This window comes from Zosterops lateralis (genome assembly GCF_965231275.1).
Source record: "Zosterops lateralis genome assembly, chromosome: 12".
NCBI classification, from domain to species: domain Eukaryota; kingdom Metazoa; phylum Chordata; class Aves; order Passeriformes; family Zosteropidae; genus Zosterops; species Zosterops lateralis.
The window spans coordinates 12910169-12930649 of NC_139772.1; the positions used below are offsets into that span (position 1 = coordinate 12910169).

The 20481-nt window shown below is 40.8% G+C and overlaps 1 protein-coding gene across 1 annotated transcript in view; it reads left to right on the forward strand.

The window, feature by feature from the left end:
- Positions 1–20481, forward strand: part of GLG1 (golgi glycoprotein 1) — a gene marked incomplete at its 5' end in the record, with an annotated part of 77678 nt that overhangs the window by 21876 nt on the left and 35321 nt on the right. The window contains 2 exons of the mRNA XM_083870109.1: positions 16124–16156; positions 18861–18947. Of these exons, the coding sequence (XP_083726235.1) occupies positions 16124–16156; positions 18861–18947 (120 nt within the window). The remainder of the gene's footprint in view (positions 1–16123; positions 16157–18860; positions 18948–20481) is intronic.

A 20481-nucleotide genomic window follows, 5' to 3' on the forward strand; every position in this document is an offset into this window, starting at 1 on the left:
TGAAGGACAGATCACTGGAAAGCATGAGAGAAAAATACATTGAAAAAAATCATTCTTTACTGTCCCAATTTTGTGTTGCAAGAAGAAGTGGAACAGCTTGGTTCTGTGTCCACCATTTCCTTCTTGTGCAGAAACAACTGGTTACTTGAGGAAATAGGACCACAGTTTTTGGGACAGGGTACCATTGCTCCTACTCAGAGAAGCAGCATTGCAAGTTGCAATGAGCTGAAACCTCGGATGTCTTAAATTACTTGCAAATGTGTGAATCTGTGGGAAACTACAGATCTAGTGCTTGTGGTAACAAGCCCAGGAGCTTAGAGTGGAACAGCCTTCCTGGCACTGGTTTAAGTTGGATTTGGTGTAGGGGCTCCCTTGTGGTTGTTGCACATTTCTGGCAACTTGGTGGTTGCCTGCAAAGTGTTGGGTTTGCAAGTCTTGTGCCCTAAAATGTAATGACAAACATAACTAATGAGGAACAAACCAGCTTTTTTGCCACACAGTACATTTAGCACAGGAAAGTGTGTGCAGTACAGTGAAGACTTCAGAATAAGTCCTGAAACACATTAATCTACAATTGGCTCCCTTTTCTCGTCCAATTTGCCTGAAGAATTGGCAGTCACTCTGGCACACTGGGCCTTTTTTAAAAATTTATTTATAAAAATGACTCTGTTAAGAGTCAGGCTAGCTGTTCTGTCAGCCTGTAAGTGTAACTTCTTGCAGGTTTGTAGCCTTTGGTTTCTTAGGGTAAGAGCTGCTCTCAGGACTTGAGATAGATGATAAAGAGATTTTTCTTGCTAGATTCTAGCCTGCTTTCAGTTCGAGCTGGGCCTGACAGTTGTTTTTGGGGGAGCAGGTTCACGATGGCTCAGGCTGATCCAAGTTAATACTGCATTTACCCTCTGTCATCCTTTCCCCCAGCAGCACTGACCCTGGAGGCTCTTGTGTGTGGAATCATCTTGGTGGAAAGCAGGAAACCAGCAGAAAACTCCTTACATAAGTTTGTAAGGAGAAGCAAGGAGAGTGGTTTGAGAATTTTTTTGATCCTCCCTTACCAACTGCTGCATGTTACAATTCACCAAGTATTAATTTGTTTCCTGAGTTCTGACAGGCTTCGCTTAAGTACATGTAAAGCACCAGAGGCCTTTTGCTTTGTAACACAGATGCAGTGGAAAGCTCTGTATCACTGGACAGGGTTAGATGGACATTTAATTGTATTGCACCTCTGTGCATTGTGAACCTTCTGTTGCTGCTTGCCAAATGTGGGTGACAGTGGGGTGTCAGTGCTTCAGCAGCTTGAGAGGTGTGAAGATGGTTGGCTTGTCAAGTGCTCTGCCAAGCAGTTGTATCACCTTAGTTGTGTAGTAGTCTTGAGTGTTTTATTTTGAATTTAATTGTTTTGAGGTTTGTCTGGGGGAAAAAGAAATAATTTCTGTGCATAAATACATGAAAATTAAACTTATTTCACAGTATTCTCTTCTTGACCTCACTGTTTAGGCTGGTTTGCTGATTTCCTAGATTATCCATTATAAAAATATCCTTGTTAATCTAGTTGCCTCAGGTAATCTGCTAGATGCTACGTGGTAGTCAGGAATGTAAACCTGAATCTCCTAAATTCAATTTTGCAGACTTCAGGAAGCCTGAAAATGTTACTTTTGGAATGCCTGGGTTGTGATTAAATAAAAATTGTCTGATCATGGCAGTTCTTAATTTGCTCTAAGGCATTTCTGTCCTTGCTTCTTGTTTTGGAGGGCAAAGAGGATGGAGGTAATGTACTGCTGTGTGCTCTAGTCTGGGCAAAGAGCACTGAACCACACGTTTTGGTGCCAAGCCTGGCACTCACCATGAGCTGCATATTTAAAAATGTAGCTCATAAAAATGCATACAAAAGAAAAGAAAAATCTTTAAATGACCTTTACAAGCTCAGACTATTCTGTGATTCTATGATCTTGCCCTCACTATGTGAGTCATATCTCTTCCTTATTGTGCCATCTAAGTTCAAATGTAGTTTGTAGAAGATTTTGTGTGATAACTTTCTAATTATTGGGAGATTGGAAAATCCCTAAGGATTGTCTCTGAATGCTGAATAGGTGCTGGAGAAGATTTTGCTCTTGAACTCCTTCTCCATCTGCTCTTGTTTTTTTTAGATGCCTCAAACTCTTGTTGTGTTACATTGGGATTTTTACCCAAGTGATTCCATTGGACTGTTGAATGTTCTCTTTTAATATATGTTTTGCTAAGACTTAATTTTCACTAAAAATAAAAAAGTAAAATCATAAGTGTCTGCTTAGAGGTAGTATCTGTTCTTACTGTGCCAGGTATATTTTCTTCATACACATTTATCAGGGATGCTCCTACTTATTGATGTTATTTGGAAATATCTGACTTCTTCCTGAAGGAGAGCTCTTTGATAAATGTCATACCGCTGGTGTCCTGGGGTTTATCTTTCCTTAAAAACTGCCTTGGAAGAATTACATGTCCATCCTCTACTCTGTATTGTGTGATAATCCTAAAATGCAGAGATAAATTAATTGATAATATGATGGGTACATTTTAAAGTTTGTTTTGATTTTGCATGGAGTTTGACAAGGTTTTTCAGGCATCAGAGTTGATTCTCACCCTGAACAAGAACTCCTCAAAGCTATTTAAAGACAACTCAGGAGACCAAAGCAGGTGGTTTTGGTCTCAATGTTGGCCTGTGCTTACAGCATTCAGATCTCATCTTGCTCGGAAAGTTGTGCTATCCCAACATTTTTTCTTATCATTAAGATAGGAATCTGCATGCAAGGGATTTGAAGGCTCACATGGGGTGGGAAACTGCTTACCTCAGGGTACTGTTGTCACCTTTTCCCTGTATGTCCCCACTGCCTTTTTGTGGACATGCAAACCACATGAGCTGCGTGTGCCACTTGAATAAGAATAGGTCAAATTCTTGAAGTCCAGTCTGCAAGCATTATCTGTTGGGGAAACATCTTTATTCTGCTTATTGGATAGGAGAAAATAATTTTCCCACATTACCAGGTTCTTCAGTGAGGATTGTCTAGGCTTTACCATCAGCATGCTGGAACTAATCCTGAAAACTCAGTATTCCTATTGGGAATTTCTCTGGCTTTAGAGATTAGAGATTTGCAGCCTTGTTTATTTCTCCAGCCACCACCAGGCTTCAGAAGTTGCATACCTTGCTTGTATGTGTCTCTTCAAGTAGTTTAATAGTGTGTGACTATTGAAACCATCACCATTGACCGGAGACGAGAATGAAATATTTTCTATCAAGTGCTGACTGAATACTTAAACTTTGAAGTTCTCTTTTAGACAGAATAGAAAATTCTGTTATAGCAAGGAGACAGTGCAGTACTGCCTGCAGCCCTTCCAGCCTGCCCCAGATTTTAGGTCTTTATTCCTGAGCCTTGTAATTGATTTTATTTTTTGTCAGGAATAATGGTGAGAAAGAATAACCAGCTGTTTCTAGAGCAGTCGAATTGTTGATTTAATTCCTGTGTTTTGACAGGCGGGAATTGTTCAGCAGTGATGTTGGTGGTGGTCCTCTGTGGAGCACTGTGCCATGTGTTGGTACAGAGCTGTGGCAGTGACGGGCTTATTGCTTTTCTCCCCTCTGCCTCTCTCCCCCATTATTTTCTCTCTGTCGTTATTAGCAGAAAAGCTGTAGGTGTGCTCAGTCTTTTTAATTGCATCTTGTCTTTATTCATAGCTTTTTAAGTAGGAGTTATGGAAACAGTAATTGGGAGGATTTGCAGGCAGGTGTCTGGCTCTCCTGCATCCCAGTAAGACATTTTTCTACTAACGTTGCTTTCCAGAAAGCTCTTCAAACTCACTTCTGAAATCCAGCATCAAACGTGGCCCTTTTTTTTTTTTTTTTTTTTTTTAAAGTTGCTCATCTGTGCAAAGCTAGTCAGCTATAATTTCTTTGGTTTGAGGGGAACTGTTACTGACCTGGCTGCTTACCATGGTATCATTTTAAATCCCTTGAATTGTCATTACAGTTCAGAATTTTCAGGCAAAGTACTTGGTTTTATGGTTCTATCTAACTATTGAGCTGAGCAGTTCAAGCTGAAAAACCCTAGTGCTTTTTGGAAAGGAGCTCTCAAAAACACAAAACGCATTAAAAGCCAAGCTTCTATGGCAGAGTAGACCAGTACCTATGGGGAAGTGTGCTGCAGCTCAGTGCTCTGGACTTCTTCTAGGAACAAGGCTAACAACCTAAGTGTGTATCTAACTTTGTGAGGAACTGCAAAACTTTAAATAAGAAGATTTATGTACAATTTTCTTTATTTTTATCCTTTACTCCATGTAGTGAACCAAAGATATGTACTTGGTTTGGTCCGGTAACAGGGCTTTTGTTTGCATATTCTAAAGGCAAGCAGAATTTTTATTTGGTAGTTGGTTACTAATCCCATGGAAACCTTGCCTTAGCACTGGCTGTAAAGACTTATTCATGTTAATTTTTCTGTTGAAGAAAATCCAGGTGATTTTATGCAAGGTTTGCTTTTCTTCTGGTTATATAAAGAAAATATTATGATTCATCCAGGTGAAAAGTTTTGCAGCTGTGTACAGCACCATGCTGGTCCTGTGCTTTTGAGGAAATTATACCCAAGCAAAGGTAGGAAAAAAATATATTTAGTTGGCATTTCAAAAGTAGTCTCTTGAAATGACTTGTGGCTTGCATCTGCCTTTCCCCTGTATTCCATACACAGATTCCTAAATAGCTGAAGTGCGCTGTGTGCTGTGAATCAGGCCTGCCAGTGGGTTGATGACTCATTTCCTTATTGGTGCAGATGTGTATAGTAAATGTTTCTGGATAACTCTTCTCATATGAAATGTGTCTCCCCTGTGGGAAATGAACACACAGCAATCACTTTCATTAGGTGTGCACAAAAACTTCATCCTGAAAAAAAGCTCAAATGGTTTTCTTGGTGAAGAAAAGGTTATCTTGGAGCAATGGTTGAATCTTGGAAACTGCTGTGTGATCCCACTTTGGGAATTTTTTCTTTTTTTTTTTTAAATCTTGCTTCTCTGTCTGGCTTCAAAACAAGCTGCCATTTATACCAGTGCAGTTCTGTAGGTAAGTGCTATAAGCATTTATTTAAGTTTCAGTAAGACTCCTTTGAGTGGCATGCTCTACCTTTTGGCCAAGAAGGAATGAAGCACTGCTATGTTTTTCACATCAGTAAAGGCATTAGCACAGCAGGTTTGCTGAAAATTGTTTTAGATAAAATCTAGGTGTGTGTTGCTGAAGTATAGGAGAAATGGGGTAGTAAAGTAAAATGAAGTGCATTAGCCATGTGGCACTGCTGGAGTCTCCCAGAAGAAAAATAGCATTTGTGATTTGGTGCTGGTGCTGAAGTCTGTGACTGAGCACTGCACCTGGCAGCCCTGCTGTGAGTCACTGAGCCTGGCCGGCTTCACTCGCCGAGACATTTATAACTTGGTCTAATGTTGTGATGTATAATCTGCCTGAATGCAGAATGCCTAATGATGTTGTGAATCAGCTGGTTTCATCTTGTCTTTCTGGTCTTTTTCTTGTCATGGCTCTTGCGAAAGGAGAACCAGACACTAGGGAAATCAATTTACCACAACAATTTGTGTGGCTCCCAGGCAGATTGATTTAAATAAGCAAGAAGCTTAGATTGGAATAATTTCAGTCTTGTTTGAACACTCTAGTAATCTTTCTAGAACTTTCTAGTTTGGTGGTATTATTTTGCAGCTAATCTTAGCTTTTATTGCTAAGCTTGGTATGTTTCCTGACTAAATTGATATGATCTGTAATTATTTAAATGCTTGCATGTTAATGTTTCTATCTTTTTTAATAATGTTTAAAAATGGCAAGCCATTATCTACTGAATTACTTCTCCATGCATTAAGCTGCTTTTGGATAGAAATGGGAAACTTAATTAAAATACGGAAGATGAGTATTGTTGAAGTAGAACTAAAAGTACTCAAATACTGGATCAGAACAGTTGTTTTACATGGAAAAATGCTTAATACATTGGTCTAGCTTTCCTGCTCGTTGTGACCTTTGAGACTTGAGAACAAGGAAATTTTTTTTCCCTAATTTCTTAATCATTAGAAAAAATTACTCTCTTTTCTCAATTGCTGTTCAGAGCCTCATCTTCAAGGCATTGATGTCAATGCAGTTGTAATCAAGAATTTATTTTGTCTGCACCTGTGGAAAGGGTTCATTTGTCAGAAGCTGGCAATGAGCTCACAGAGCAGGGGAAGAAGGGTTGCCCTAGAAGTGTGTTAGCAGGTTCCCAAGTGGTGTGTTTGTTGCTTCAAGAGCCGAAGGGACCCTCTATGAGTCCCTTGTCACACAGCAGTCCTCTGGTATCCTCATGAATTTTGAATTTGGTACACGTTGCCCAGTCTAGTCAATTGATGGTACCATCCTTCAGATGGACTTGGTGGTTGTTTTGGTTCTCCAGTGCAAGGAGGAAGGACTCATATTCTGGTTGCTTATGCTTCCTTGAATTTATTCTGTGTCTTGGTCAGAGGCAGGTGGTAGGTACCTCTCTGTGACTAAGGCTTCAGTTGGCTTATCCTGACCAGTGTTTCTTTGCCTGATCCAGAGTACATTTATCTGAAATTCATCTTACTGAGGACAATAGCAAAAATGGTAACTAGAGCTGTTAAATTGTGTGTACAGCAGGATGGACACTCTGCCTGGCTGCCTTAAAGTTGAGTTTCAGAACTTTCTGTTGAGTCCCTTCTAGTTTTATTTATAAAGGACTTAGAATTTATGGTTGTTTTCAGCTGTTACATGGGAAGTGCACCTCAGTACTGCCTTCTGAAGTGCAGGGTAGCATAGGGAACAGGGTTTATTTTGGATGTGCATCTCATGGGCAGCCCTTCCTGTATGGGAAGAACTTGAAATGGAAGCAGGGCACTGTGCTGTTTCTAGGACTTGCTAAAAATAGCCTACAGATCTTTCCTGCTGAGTTCAGCGGGTGATGGTGAGAATCCAGCAAAACAGGTCTCATGGGGGAAACTCATCCAGGGTTGGAGAAATCCTCTGGACTGCTGAGGCAGTGTCCTAATTCTGTGTTGCAGAGTGATGCTGCTCGCAAGCTGCTGTTGTGGGCTGTGCTGTGGACCTTAATACATGTTAGCCCTTTGTGCTTATTGCTTATTCCCACTGTGTACAAGTGCAGTGTTGTTCCTTAAATGAATTCATATTGGCCTCTCTAGTTTAATGGACTGCTTTCTTTTGAATAACCAGGAAGTTTTTAACGGAGAAGTTTCTTTGGAAGGATTGGAGAATGAATAACATAGCAACTCTGGATTTTTCCTGGCATATGGTGGTCTCTTGAAGTATTTTAGAATCCTGGCTTCTGGCCATTGTTAGTGGTGTCAGGAGCTTGTGTGGCTTTTGACTTGACATGGCTCTTCTCAGCTCCCATGTTATGTTTGACATAATGAACTTGCATTGGGACATGTCCTATCAGTGTTGCCATTGGATTCTCCCAGCAGCTATGCAATATCTACAGCTTTTGCAGTGAGCTTGTGAATGTTGTAATAAAGAAAGGATGGACTCAGTTGAGGAAGGGTGGTGGCTGGCCCTGGTCGTTGAGCATTTGTCATAGATTTTTTTTTTTCGTGTTTAAATAGTATGGTGATCAAATTGACACATACGGGGGATGATAAAATCAGTGATTGTAGTTAGCACTTAAGTGAGAGAAGAACTGAAGCAGTTTATTTTAACTGTGGGGAGTTTCCCTTCTCGAAACTCTGGTTCTCCACCTGCTTCTCACTGCAGTGAAGGATCAAGTGATGTGCTGTGCCCCTGCAGATCTTCTGAAGAAAATTCCAGTGTTATATTTCAAATCCAGCTGTTAGGAGTGTCTGAACACTGGCTGTACTCAGGGTGCTCTTGCTTTTGAGGGAGACTTCCCCATCAATTTCATCTCACAGCCGGGATCCAGAAGTCTTTGTATTTTCAGGAAATCTCTTGCAGGGTAATAGCACTGGAAAGCTGGTATGTGGGGTCCCTTGGTACATCCTGACCCTCTTGTGGGCATTACCAGGTAACAAAACAGATGTTGGATATTGCGTGGGAATTCTGGGCAACGTACACCATGCAGAAGATTAAAATAGTCCTGTTCTTGTGACAGCCAAGGACTAGTGCTGGGTGTTGTGTAAGAACCTCTACAGGCCTGTTCATCCATGTGTAATGTAACATCCATCATGTTTTGGAAGTACTGATGTTAAATGTAATTGTGCCTCTCACTACTGTCCTGAAGGAAGAAAGGAAAACTTCAAAATAAAATTGTTCTTCTTGTGGTTTGTGGTTAAGGCTGAAGTGGCTTCTCTGAGGTATTTGATTTTTATTGGCTCTAAACAGAATAGCTGGCAGGAGTTAAAAATAGAAGAGTCTGCTTCCCACCTGTTTGGATGCTCGTCTTATTTTGGTTTGGAGGTGGAATGCATGAATGTAAATTGTTAGGATTAAAGCAGTGCTGCTCATGCCCCTGAACAGGGGCAGGAGATGCTTATTGCGCCTTGGTGAGGATGGGTGCCTGATTGATGTGACACATGTGCCTTGCTGGAAGAGGGGGAGAAAAATGCTTCTGGGGAGGGATCCTTGGGAGCAATGTATGGCTTTCAGTGTGGAAAATTGGAGTCATGAGCCCACATGTTGAATAACAAAGACGAATATGAATATTGGCTGGCGGAGTGTTTAGAGCATTGTTCACTCTGCTGAATGAAGCAATAGCCCTTGGCAGGGGAGGCTGGTACTGGTTAGAGGTGCTCTCCAGCAATGATGGTGTAATGGAGCTGCTGGCAAGGGGGGAATATCAGTGCTTCTTGGCTTTGCTCTGCAGCCCAGCACTCCTTCCGCTGGGCTGTAGGAGTGGGGTGATGACTAAGCAGTGTTTGCTCTGAAACCTGCACTTTCCTGCTTTGGTACATGGAGCTTTTGGTGTGAACTGTTTTCTTAGCTCCTCTACAAAGCTGATTTACAAAGGATTTCTCTGGTTCCGGGCCATGTGCAGCCAAAACATGATTCTCTGAAGAACAAAGCATGGTTAGAACAGCGTTTTCATCTTGGGAGACAGCAGCTTTACCACTCCATGTACCACAACCTTTTATTTTGTGTAAAACTGAATATTGCTTGTGAACTCTTAGTGGCTTTTTGGAAGCTTTCTATAAAGTTAAGCTCAACTTGGGGTACTATAGGGGATATACTGTCAAAAGATGTGAATTCTCCGTATTGAGAATAAGTCATAGAATTTGACTTACAAAGAGATTATGAATGTATTTGATAAAAGCGCATCATTAGCTGTTGCGTGGAATTATTTTTTGAGGCCTCTATTTCTTTCTTGGCTTGTTCTCTGCATCACCAGCAGATGCTGTGCAGTACTGGCAATGCTCATGCTATTGATTCTTTACTGGAATACTCTAAAATTTATCTGGGATGTTTCTGGTTGAGGTTAAGGCACAATGTCATCCAGAAAGGTAGTTTGAAAATAAAGTTGTCTCAGCATAGCTTGTGAACTGCTTGATGCTGCAGATAGAGATGCCGCTGTGCATTCCTAGTGAACTCACTGGTGCTGGAGGGACTCTTCCATAAGCCCATTTGTACTAACCTGGTAGAAAACTCTAAAATGACAAACAGTTTTCTGTTGATTTGCTGAGTTTTGGATGGTGTGATGAGCTTGAGTCAACTACAGGGATGAGGAAGACAGCACCTTGGTTGGTGGGATAACAGCTCTTCTTCCCTTCTCCTTTTATCCTCACTTGTGACTCTGCCAGCATCCTTGCATGCCTTTTGGTCTCTGGAGCTTTTTACTGGCATTGTGAGAGAGCTTTCCAGGAGCAAATCCTGAAACCTCCTGGCGGGATCTGCAGCTCAGTGTTGGTGCTATGCTTAGCAGCAGAGCTCTGTTGTGGAGGAGTGTTGTGGGAAACATTATATCTGGTAGCACTGCTGCCAAACTTAGGTGGCAAACCCATAATTTTGAGGTCTGTCTTGTTCCACGATTCATTGGGACTGCCTGGAAAGCCTTTGAGAGGAGGAAGAGAGGAAAGGGAAGAACAACCAAACATCTGGGGCGAATTTTCTTTGATTGTGCTGGCTGTTGGAATGTTGATGTCAGTGCTCTGATGTGTGAATCTATGTCGAAAGGAGAAAGGCTGAGAGGGCTCAGGGGCTTGAGTCCCCTATGCAGGGAGGCAGAAGCAGCAGGGACAAGAATAGCTTGTGTGAGAAGGCTATGGCACTTCCAGCACGGAGCAGCTGTGCAGCCTCTGAGTACCCACTCTGCAGCTTTGCATGGGTGGGAACAGCCAGCTCAGAGAAAGTGATTTGCTGGGAAGTGCCAGCAAAGATACTTGGCCGGTCAGGCAAGTGGAATCTTTGTTTCCTTAAAATTGCACCTTGGTCTGTGGTCACTTCTGATGCACTGGAATTAAAACCCGAACATTTTCTGTGCTTTCCTTCCTTTGGTATTTGCCCAGGGAGAGGTCTCTGCTGTGCAGGAAAGGTACATAGCCTGCTGAAGACCTTACTTAATGTCAAATGTGAAACAAGCAAAACCACTTTTGACTTCCTATCAAAGTTACAACAGAAAAAATAGGACTTGCTGAGCTTTCTTGGTGTTTGAAGCAGATACTGAATAGTGGATCCTCAGAGTACCAGGGGACAAGGCCTGCTTCATCCTTGTCTCCTTTTTACGTGGCTGCTGAGCCATAGGACACACTTGTTGTGCTGGGGTTTTTTGATGTTGCTTTGTGCTACCTTTTCTGAATAAGCATAGTTACCTTAATAGTGTCATACCCCTGGAGGGTATAAAATGTCAGCAGAGGTGGAAAAGCTTGTGGAATGTAGAATTCAGTTAAAACAGTTTTAAAAAGTAGCAGATTTTGATTTTTAGGGTGATGTGCTACTGTGTGTGTGCCAGATGACTAAAGAAATTGCTGCTGGTCCTGATAGTTTGATTTTTATACACAAAGTTTTGTGTATGTTTTGGAGGTGGTTTGGTGTTTGTGCGTAACTTGGACTAATACATTTGTATAAACTAGGAAATCCTAACACAATGTGGACATAATTATTTGAGTAAATGATTTGCTGCATTGCAGACTTTAGCTTTGTTTGTAACTGGGAAAAATATTTATATGAAATAAGCAAAGTATGTGGAAGCTAGGAGCTTACAACTTTGGTGCATGATACATCCACAGTTACCATGCTTTAAAGTGGCTCTTTTCAAAGCATGGATGGTAAATATAAAGTTTTTTTGCTGACATGACAACACAGGGTTTGTTTTTAGTACTGAGAGTTCAGTGGCATTAGAATATTTCAAGCTTGACTTAACAAGTTTAACTTTCATTGCTCACTAAATGTGTAATTGACATCTTCTCATCTGTTTTGAACTTAAACTATCACTGGTTTTAACTTTCCTATCACACATGACTTTTTCAGGATTGCAGGATGTGTGAAAACGGTTTACTGTGGCCATATGCTTCTTGGCTCAGAACTCCAGGATGTTTCAGTAGGTTTGAAGCATGGGTGGCTGTGTGATGTGTGGTTTTTCTTTTACAAAAGCTGTGTTGATTCTTGCCTAGACTACTCTATCTCCTCATATTTCCAGATATTCTCCTGCAGAATATTTTCTAGTGGTTGCATTGGAAAGGGATCGTGTGTTGCAGGAGAGCGGCTCCACCGGATGTCTCCTTGACTCCTGCCTTGCATCTGGCCTGTGCTGTTTCCAGGTGTCCAGCAAGTCTATCTAGCTTGATACCTGAGGATTGAATCACTTTATTGTGAGTTTGCCATCCTGGATGGGTGTGTTTGGTGCAAAGAGATGACTCTTATCTGTGGAAGGGACACAGCCAAGAAGCCAATTGTCCCTTTATCAGCTGGCTGGCTGATCCTCAGCTGCTTCCAGGTCAGCAGGTCCACTCCACCATTTCTCTGCAGATCCTGGTAATAAATGTGTTTGTTTAGATCAAAGTGAAAAACTCAAAACATGATCTGCCTGTGCTGTGTGTATGTGTGCACCATCCTCTGTAGTATAATTGTGACAGTGGAGTAAACTGGAGACCACCCACAGTCTGGCTGGACTTCTGTCTGTCCTCTCTTTCATGGCAATGTAGCTGCTTTCATTAACATATTTTCCTAATTGACTTGTTTGAAGTTTTTGCAATCTTCCTGAATTTAGAGAGAGAACATTTACTGGGTTCTTCCCATCCACAAGCCAATTGTTTTTTTATTTTGTTGGTCTGCTCCATGTTGATTCTCAATGGCTTTTGCTTGAGCAGGTGCAAAGTGTGTTGTCTTCAATGTCTGAAGATTATTTATAATTAGTATTTGAGATATGACTGGTTCTTGCTTTTCAACAAGTTCACTGCTATTCTTGCCTTAAAAGAAGAGTGGAAATACCTGCTGTTATCCTGTCTTCTGCTCTCACGAGCGATTACATTCTGGCAATTCAGGCACCTGGATGGTTGACTTCAGACTCTTTCATTTGCCTGACTTTTGCAAGGAAGCAAAGGAATCTTAATGCTAGAGATTTAAAATAATCCCTGCAGAGCTTTCCCAAGACCTTGACTTCCATAGAACTGTAGAACAGTTTGGGTTGGAAGGCACCTTAAAGGTCTTCTCATTCCAACCTCCTTTATGGGAAGTGACACCTTCCACTAGACCAGGTTGCTCCAAGTCTCATCAACCTGGGCTTGAGCACTTCCAGGGACAGGTCATCCTCAGCTTGTTTGGGCAACCAGCCTCGCCATTCTCATCCACGTCAGCTGATGAGCATACTTAGCTTGCTTCTCAAAATCCCATGGTGTGAATTGTTTTTCCTTACCCAGGATGTGATGCAGTAAGACCAAATCCAATGTGTTTTGTATACCCAGCTGGAAGGGGCTCTGACTATCACTGAGGGAGTGGCTGTAACTGCACCCCAGGAAGTGTGATGGTGATTGCATGACACTGGTTCAGTCACCATTACTTGTTTCTACAGCTCCCAGTGTGATGATGGTCTTTTTCTGCTGCTAAAGCACCAACACGTTGCGGCCCTTTGAGCCTGTGTAGTGTTGGTGGGCTGCTCACTTGCTGTATAGTTTTGACCTAGTTTTATACTGCTGCCAAAGCAGAGAGATTTAGAAAGGGATGGATAACTGTCATGGTTTGCTTCAGTGAATTGAGGTCTGGTTGATGGGAAGAGGCACTTCTAAACACAACGGTGTTGATGATTTCAGTCTGGTGGTGGCAGGACTTCACACAAACCTTTGAATTTTTCTGTGGAGTTCATAACACTAATGCAGTGTGATTTGTGGCTGTTGTTTGTGGTTGTATGGAAGGAAATGCTTTTTGTGCTCAGGTTTTCTTATATGTGGTACTTGTTCTAAACTCTGCTTTCCCAGGGAGGTGGGAAGTGGTGTTTGTACTCTGGAATGTGAATGTTAGTGCTTGACGGAGTTTGGAGAACTTTTCAGAGAACTGTAAAGGGAAGCAATATATTCCCACTGAAGCTGCTAAATAGCAAAAGCTTCTGTGAGCCCAGAGGCACACACATTTTCTGTAAAAGCTGGTTTTAATCCTTCAGTTTGGAGATGTAAGAGGACTCCTCTCTTGCTAATTGGTGGAATGTCCTTGCCATCAGCTTTCTCTCCTAAAATGCCTTGACTTGCACATGGTGCTCATCTGGCTGCTCTCTTCCTTCCCCTTGCCCTGGGGGTCTTCTGAGCATCCGTGTTTCACAAGCTCACCATGTGGGACTGACACAATGCAGCTTTTCTTGCTTTTCAACTTCCCTTAGTGGTAATTTGAAACTTAATTTTCTTTCATGACTCTTACTGCATATAGTTCTGAAATTGCTCGTTTGGAAGGTTTCTTGGGTGGTTATAGTAGACAGGGGGCCACAGGCATTATTAGCAAGGCAGGACGTGTGTGGGTTGCACTGGAGATATTTTTCTTCCCCTTCTTCAAACTCAGCCCTGCAGTTTATCAAACAGAAGCTGAAAGGATTGTTTTACTCCTGTTGCTTCACTGAAATAGGGAGAAGCAAGTCAGCATTGCATGAGAGTCCACCTCTCAAACACAACAGGGAAGAAGGATCACAGCTCTTGGCTAGCAGGGGGTCATCTTGTGCCGCCTTGAAAGGGTTATATGCTACATAATACACTTTGCATATTTAAGTACTGAGCTGTGAATGAATGCGGTACTAAAGCATAGTTAAAGTCCCATTTAAGTTCCATTACTCTTCTCAGAAGAATAAGGCTAGATTTTGTTTCATAGAGCTGAGGTTTGCTGCAGAGCACAGAGAAGTCTGGTATTTCAATGTGTAGCATTTTATTGTGTATTTCAAGAAAAGCTTGTTTGAGCTTCTTAAGTAAGTGAGAACTGGTATGTTAACTTTTTGGGTTCATCTTTCCAGAAAAAAACCTGAGCTTTAATCTTTGGTGGATCTGAAGCAAAGGTTACCAGGTTGGAGGCTACCAAAAAAAATTGAAGTGACCCTGAAGGGTTTTGTGGGAGTGCTCTCTAACCCTTACAAATTCTCCTGCCTGCAAATGTGTTAGGAAGCCCTGTCCTCTATAGCAGGATTCCAGTACTATATATTTTTATTCCAGTCTATATATTTTTATAAAGAAACTATCCTTGACTAAAAGACTGAGACAGAAATTTCAGTGGGGGGTACTCTGCCTCCCAGCTTTTGAAAGTAGTCTAAAACCTTCATCTGTTGCTGAAGGATGTGGAATGAGTGCAGAAAATTAAGCAAAGTACACTTTTAAGTCCTAATAGTGTTGATCTCAGAGACTGCTGTAAAACAGAGCAAATTGAGTGACATCTTAGTTTTCAGTTGAAAGAATCAGTTTTGCAGTCCGAGGATAACTAGCAGACATCTGGTAGCTTTAAAAAAAAAGTTGATGTCCAAATTTTCAAATTTATAATTACTTTGGGAGATACAGTTTTATATCATGTCAGTCTGACCAAACTGCAATTAATTACTGTAATCCTTCAGGTATCATTTTTTATGTTCAAAGTGGAGAGGTTATTTCTGCCACTTATTGCTGTAAAAAATAAAAGTGCTTTAGTTAATAATGGCTGTAATTAAGAGCTTGGAAATGTTTTCCAGGCTTGCTTTTTTTCCTCATAAACTTGTGTTCATGTTCCCCAAAGCACCAATGGTACAAGTGTTGGTGTAGCAGATTGTGCAGCAGCAAATGCTTGCACTGAAAAGCTCTGCTTGCTTCCAAAACTGCTGAAATGCTGGTTCTCTTATGTCAGATCCCTGAGGTCTAACATCTCAGTGTCAATGATGTGTTTAAAATTAGGATGGTTTTGTGTCTTTTGGCTCTTAAAGCATGTCTGGCATCTTAAGTATCAGCAGAAGGAGAGACTTTGTGAGTCAGGGTTGATTTTTCTGTGGGTGTGACAGCCAGGTGATTTTGTGCTGTTCTGTGGAGAGGAGATAGGAGTTTATATGATTAACTTTTTTCAAGGAACTCTTCACTGTGAGAGCTACTCAGGCTGAAAGGAGAATGGGATGGTTTGCACTCAGAGTTCTTTCCAAAGGAGCTCCCCAGGAGAATATAGTGAATATTTTGAAATGATTTATGAATATTGGATGTCATCAGTTCCTCACAGTTGAAAGTATTAATCTTGGGGCTGCTTTGAACCAGCCCTTTTATGTACAACTGAAAGAAAAGATGTTATTTCTCAAATGGAGAATATGAATGTTTCAGTCTGGGGGAAGGGGGCGAGTCCTACCATTGTCCTTCAGTTGTATGCACCAAACTAATTTTTCATTAAAATTCTTCTCCTACTTCTTTGTTTTCCCACGGGTGCGTTTTTGCCTTCTTAGTTTGGGCAATTGTGGCAGATGCCAGTGCATTATGTTTTTGCAATGTCTACATAAATGCTGCTGTTCTTGTGCTGTTTGTTCTGTTAATACAGCATGGTGTCTAAAGTACCTGTTTGGGTTTTTTTTTGTAATTAGGTATCATCACTCTTGTGATGCAGATTTTAAAATTTCTTCTCAATTTGTGTCAAGTTGTTTATTACAATGGAAAAGAGTTGACAGTATTTTAGTTTCAAAAGTTTAGACTTTTCTCTGTTAAATGCATCATACTGGTAGTAAACTGACACTCCTTTTCTTTCTCCTTTCAGCCAGATAATGAAATCTCTTCAGACTGCAATCATGTAAGTATTGCTTTGTTTATTCATTCTCTAGCTATGGCATTTGCACCTCCTATCCCTTGTGAACCTGAGGTATTTTTGCATGGTTTGGTACTTTCCAAAGGTTATTAATCAAGACACATTTGGGTTTCTGTACTGGCCTTTGGAGGAAGAGCACAAGGTGACTTCTTTAACCCAGTATAACCACATTGGTCTTAATGGAGACTTCAGAGTGGAAAATTTCTAAGAACTTTCTAAACTGTACTTCTGTATCAGGGGAGGATAGCAGACGTCTTTCCTGTTTTATAATTGGGGGGTGGTTCCCGTGAGTTACTGGGAGCAATGTGATGTGTTCCTTTTGGGAAAGATGTGAGCAGTACTGAATTTAAACTCTTAATTTCAGCTGTTGACACCTTCTGTATTACTTTCACAGCTGCTAAATTCTTAGACTCGCCTGGAAAATGCTGTGGGGGTGTGATATTTAGAGGCAGTTTGAGACACTTGGCTGGTTTTAGAACAGATTTCCTCTCAGCACTGTGTTTAACAGTGAGCAAACTATTAGCCAGTTTTTGGGCTGTCAAGCTGACTCTTCAAATCCCAAGACTCTCAAAAAAAAAAAAAAAAAGGAGAAAAATTCATTGCTGAGGTTGGTGTTAGGTTCCATTTGGTTTTTCTTATTTCTATTCTGTCAGCATACACCATATCAAGATCCTTAATTGCTTGGTTAGCCCTGAACACAGACAGACAAGTGCATGCCTCAGTGACAGTCTTGATTTTGGATGCTTGAGAAGCTGTATTTTGCTTTATTATTGGAAGATATATTCCAGAGATGAAACCCGGTCATGCTGTACAACTAGTAATTTCCAACTGTGTTTATAAATTAACCTTTAGCACTGCCTGACTTCGTTGGCAGCTGCAATTCTCTGTTGTGCAGGGTTGGATCAGATGAAGGGCACATGTTTCTGTTTAAGTCCTTTTCAAAAAGAGAAAACTCCAGTAATTAATATGTATCTGCCTGACATTTAAATGTGCCAGCAAAAATTACCTGAGTGAAGAAGAATTTGAGAATTCTAGAAGTCAAAGTTGGATCTTTCTTCTGCTGGATTAAGTGATGGCATCTCTGTTTCAAGGCAAATGCTGGGCAGGTGTGGATTATGGAAGCCATTCACAAATAGGAACTGTGGGCTAAGCCTCATTTTCTCAGGCAGAAATTGAAGGGAGGTGATAAAAAACTAGACCACAGAGATTGTCTCACGTCCAAATGTTTTCTTTGCCTCTTTCCACAGTACAATTGGTGAACATCCCCTGGAAAATACTACCTAGTGCTGAAATCAGGAGGTTTAAGCTGCAAGTTTAACCTTCTTTCTGTTTGTAGGAAGGTTCGTTTGGAGAGCATCTCATTTTGAGACTCTCCAAAGTGTTAGATTACAAATGCAGAGATGGATTCTCATCCTGCGTCTTCATTCTTGTACTTCCAGTTCTGCCTGGAGAGATCTACATTGTGCTTTGCAAGGACAGGTTCCTGATTCATTCACTTTTACCTATAAACCTCATGTTTACCATTTACTCCATCTGTAACACTCCAGTTTCCCATCACCTCCTTTTTTAACTTTTCACAGCTCCAAAACCATAAGAGGTGTGGAAGGTGGTGCAGTTATGCTCATTCTGATTTTGGGTCTCTCTCTGTGCTTCCACCCTCCTGGAGTGGGTGTGAAACTTGTGTAGAGCATGTGATGGTTTTCCCAGTGTTTTGTGTACAATTGAAATGTTGAAGTAAAAGTTTGATCAAATTTTATCTTTTTGATACTAATTTGTCATGAAGGCAGAATTTTTAAAATTAATTTTAAAAACTTCTTAATCTTTAGGTTAATGAAAAATGTTCAAATGCAACTTAAGTTCCTGGAAAAACATATGAGCTAATAGAGCAATCAGGCAACACTTCAGCTGTTAATTTGTTGAGATTTCATGACCCTACCCTGTATTTTCACTTTATGGTGCCTCAGGAGGACATCTGGGATGTGTATATATATCTACAGGGTGTGACTTGCCCAAGACTGATTCTTGCACAATGACCCCGTGCATTGAGGCTCCTTCATGAGCTCATTGCTGGCCCCTGGAAGAACAGTTGTCCTTAGGCATCTTTGCAGTCTAAGCTCTAATGTATTGTTTTGCTTAGCAAGAGACAACCTCCTGTAGGTTTGAAATATATCTGCATCCAAAAAATTGTCTCAGCCCTCACAGAAGGATCAAGCTGCTTTGTCTCCTGCCTTTTTTCCTAGGTTTTTATAAGGTTTTCAGCATGACATCTGCTCATATTGAGGAATTTATTTGTTTGGTTCACTTGCATCAGACAGACACACCCTGGCACACAAAGGTGTGGTGGGCTAAAGCTGTTGCTAACTATGCAGTAGATAGCATTTAAAGCTTTGTTTTATCCTTTCAGGTATGAAATATTCTTCATTTGTTATCTTTGCTTTTAATGAGTTAGCTCATGACCTTGCAGAGATTTCTGACAGCCTGAATTTGTTCAATATGAGAAAATTATTGCTGAAATGAAGGGACAATTGTGTTGTTGAGGAGACTTTATTTTATTATTGATCATTTCACTGTAGAAGGATGATGATAGAGATTGGGTATAAATGATGTTTCATTGTTTTCTGAAGCAAAATGTTCGTTATTCTCTACAGAAAGCTCTTAACCTCCCTTTCCACAAATGCTTTCTCTATAGCTCTTGTGGAACTACAAGCTGAACCTGACTACAGATCCAAAGTTTGAATCCGTGGCCAGAGAAGTCTGCAAGTCCACTATTGCTGAGGTAAGCCAGGAGGAAGGCATAGCTCCACTTGTGGCACTGAGGCTTTTCAGTTTCTTTCTGATAGCAAATTAATGTGTGAATAGTGATATGGGAAAGCTCTAGCATCATATACCAAATTTGTACCTGTAATTAATTCAGTCTCCTTGCTGAAGAAGCCAGGTACCTTAGTGGTACCAGGCAAAGGGGTGGGAGAAAGAAATGCTGAATGAACAACCCACCAGCGCTTTTGTCAGAAATTGGTTGTGAATTGGATTTGTCCCCTCTTCGTCATGTGTTTGACATTTATAAGAGTGTTGTTGGAGCAGAGGTTCTGCTGAATTTACCATAAGGCTGGTTTTGGACTCTGTCTTCCTAGCAGAAGGGATAAACACACAGACATCAAATGATAATCAACTTGAGGGTTTTTTCCAAATTTTAAAGGGTAGTTACTCCAAGGAGTCTATGTTAGGAACTCTCTTTTTAGGTTGTGCTGGGAGTTAGTGCTCTGTATCTCAGGCATCTGCTCACCTCGGTCCAGCTTCAAAGATGACTTGATCAATCATTTCTTTCCTTGTGCTCATGCTTGAGCTCTTGAGGCTGTGTGCTCATGTGGGAGCTAGCTGAGCTGAGGTCTCTTCCCCTGCTTGTTATGGTTTCAGCTGGACTTCAGGGAAGCAGTGGGAACAAGGCTCCCTGTGGCTGTACAGGCTTCAGCTGACTTAATTCAGTCACTAAGCCATGCTCTCAAAAGCATTGTTTGTATATCCACCAATATAATGTGACCTAGCCATAAACTTGTCTTTTAAAAAAATATGTAGTCTGCTCTAGTGTAAGTTGTTTAGTGTAAAGGAGAGATCAAAAAAATACTTGTTAAAAAGAAGGCTAGAAGATGAAAACAGTGGAAGACAGTTTGCATCTAAGGATTGTGTTGTAGTTGGAGTTTGGTAACTCCCAAAAGCAAACACTGCCAAATCTGTTGAGTCCCACTTTTTTGCGATCATAGACAAGATCATGTTTTTCTGGTTTATATCATATGGCTGCTGCAGAATTTTTACAACCAAGGCATTCTTGAAAATGCTCTTTTAATAGTCTGTTTAATTACCATTTTTGTACAGTGCTAGTCTGACATTGCTGTAAACGATGCCCTGTAAATCTAGGATATTATGTTTAAAAGCAGTGGGAAGAGTATACATAATTTTAGAATTTTGCCATTTGGTGAGTGGTTTTTAGTTAAAGAAAAAGGTTAGATAAGGAACAGTAATCTCGTGTTTGATATTCTGGTGTTTAATACTGAGGCAGGTGCATAAACCATTCCACTAATATTTTTTAAAGGTACTTCTACAAAACTCTTTAAAGCATATATAGTGGGCATATACTCCTCCCGTTCAACATTAACCTAATCATATTTTCATTAAACTGCCACTACCAGGTATAGGTGACTATTTGGGTGAATGAGCTCTGTTTAAAGTGTTGCTTTGCACTAAGACAAAATACAACTAGAAGAGCAATTCCTAGAAAAAGTCATTTGGGAAATGGACTGGCCTAACTGGGTATG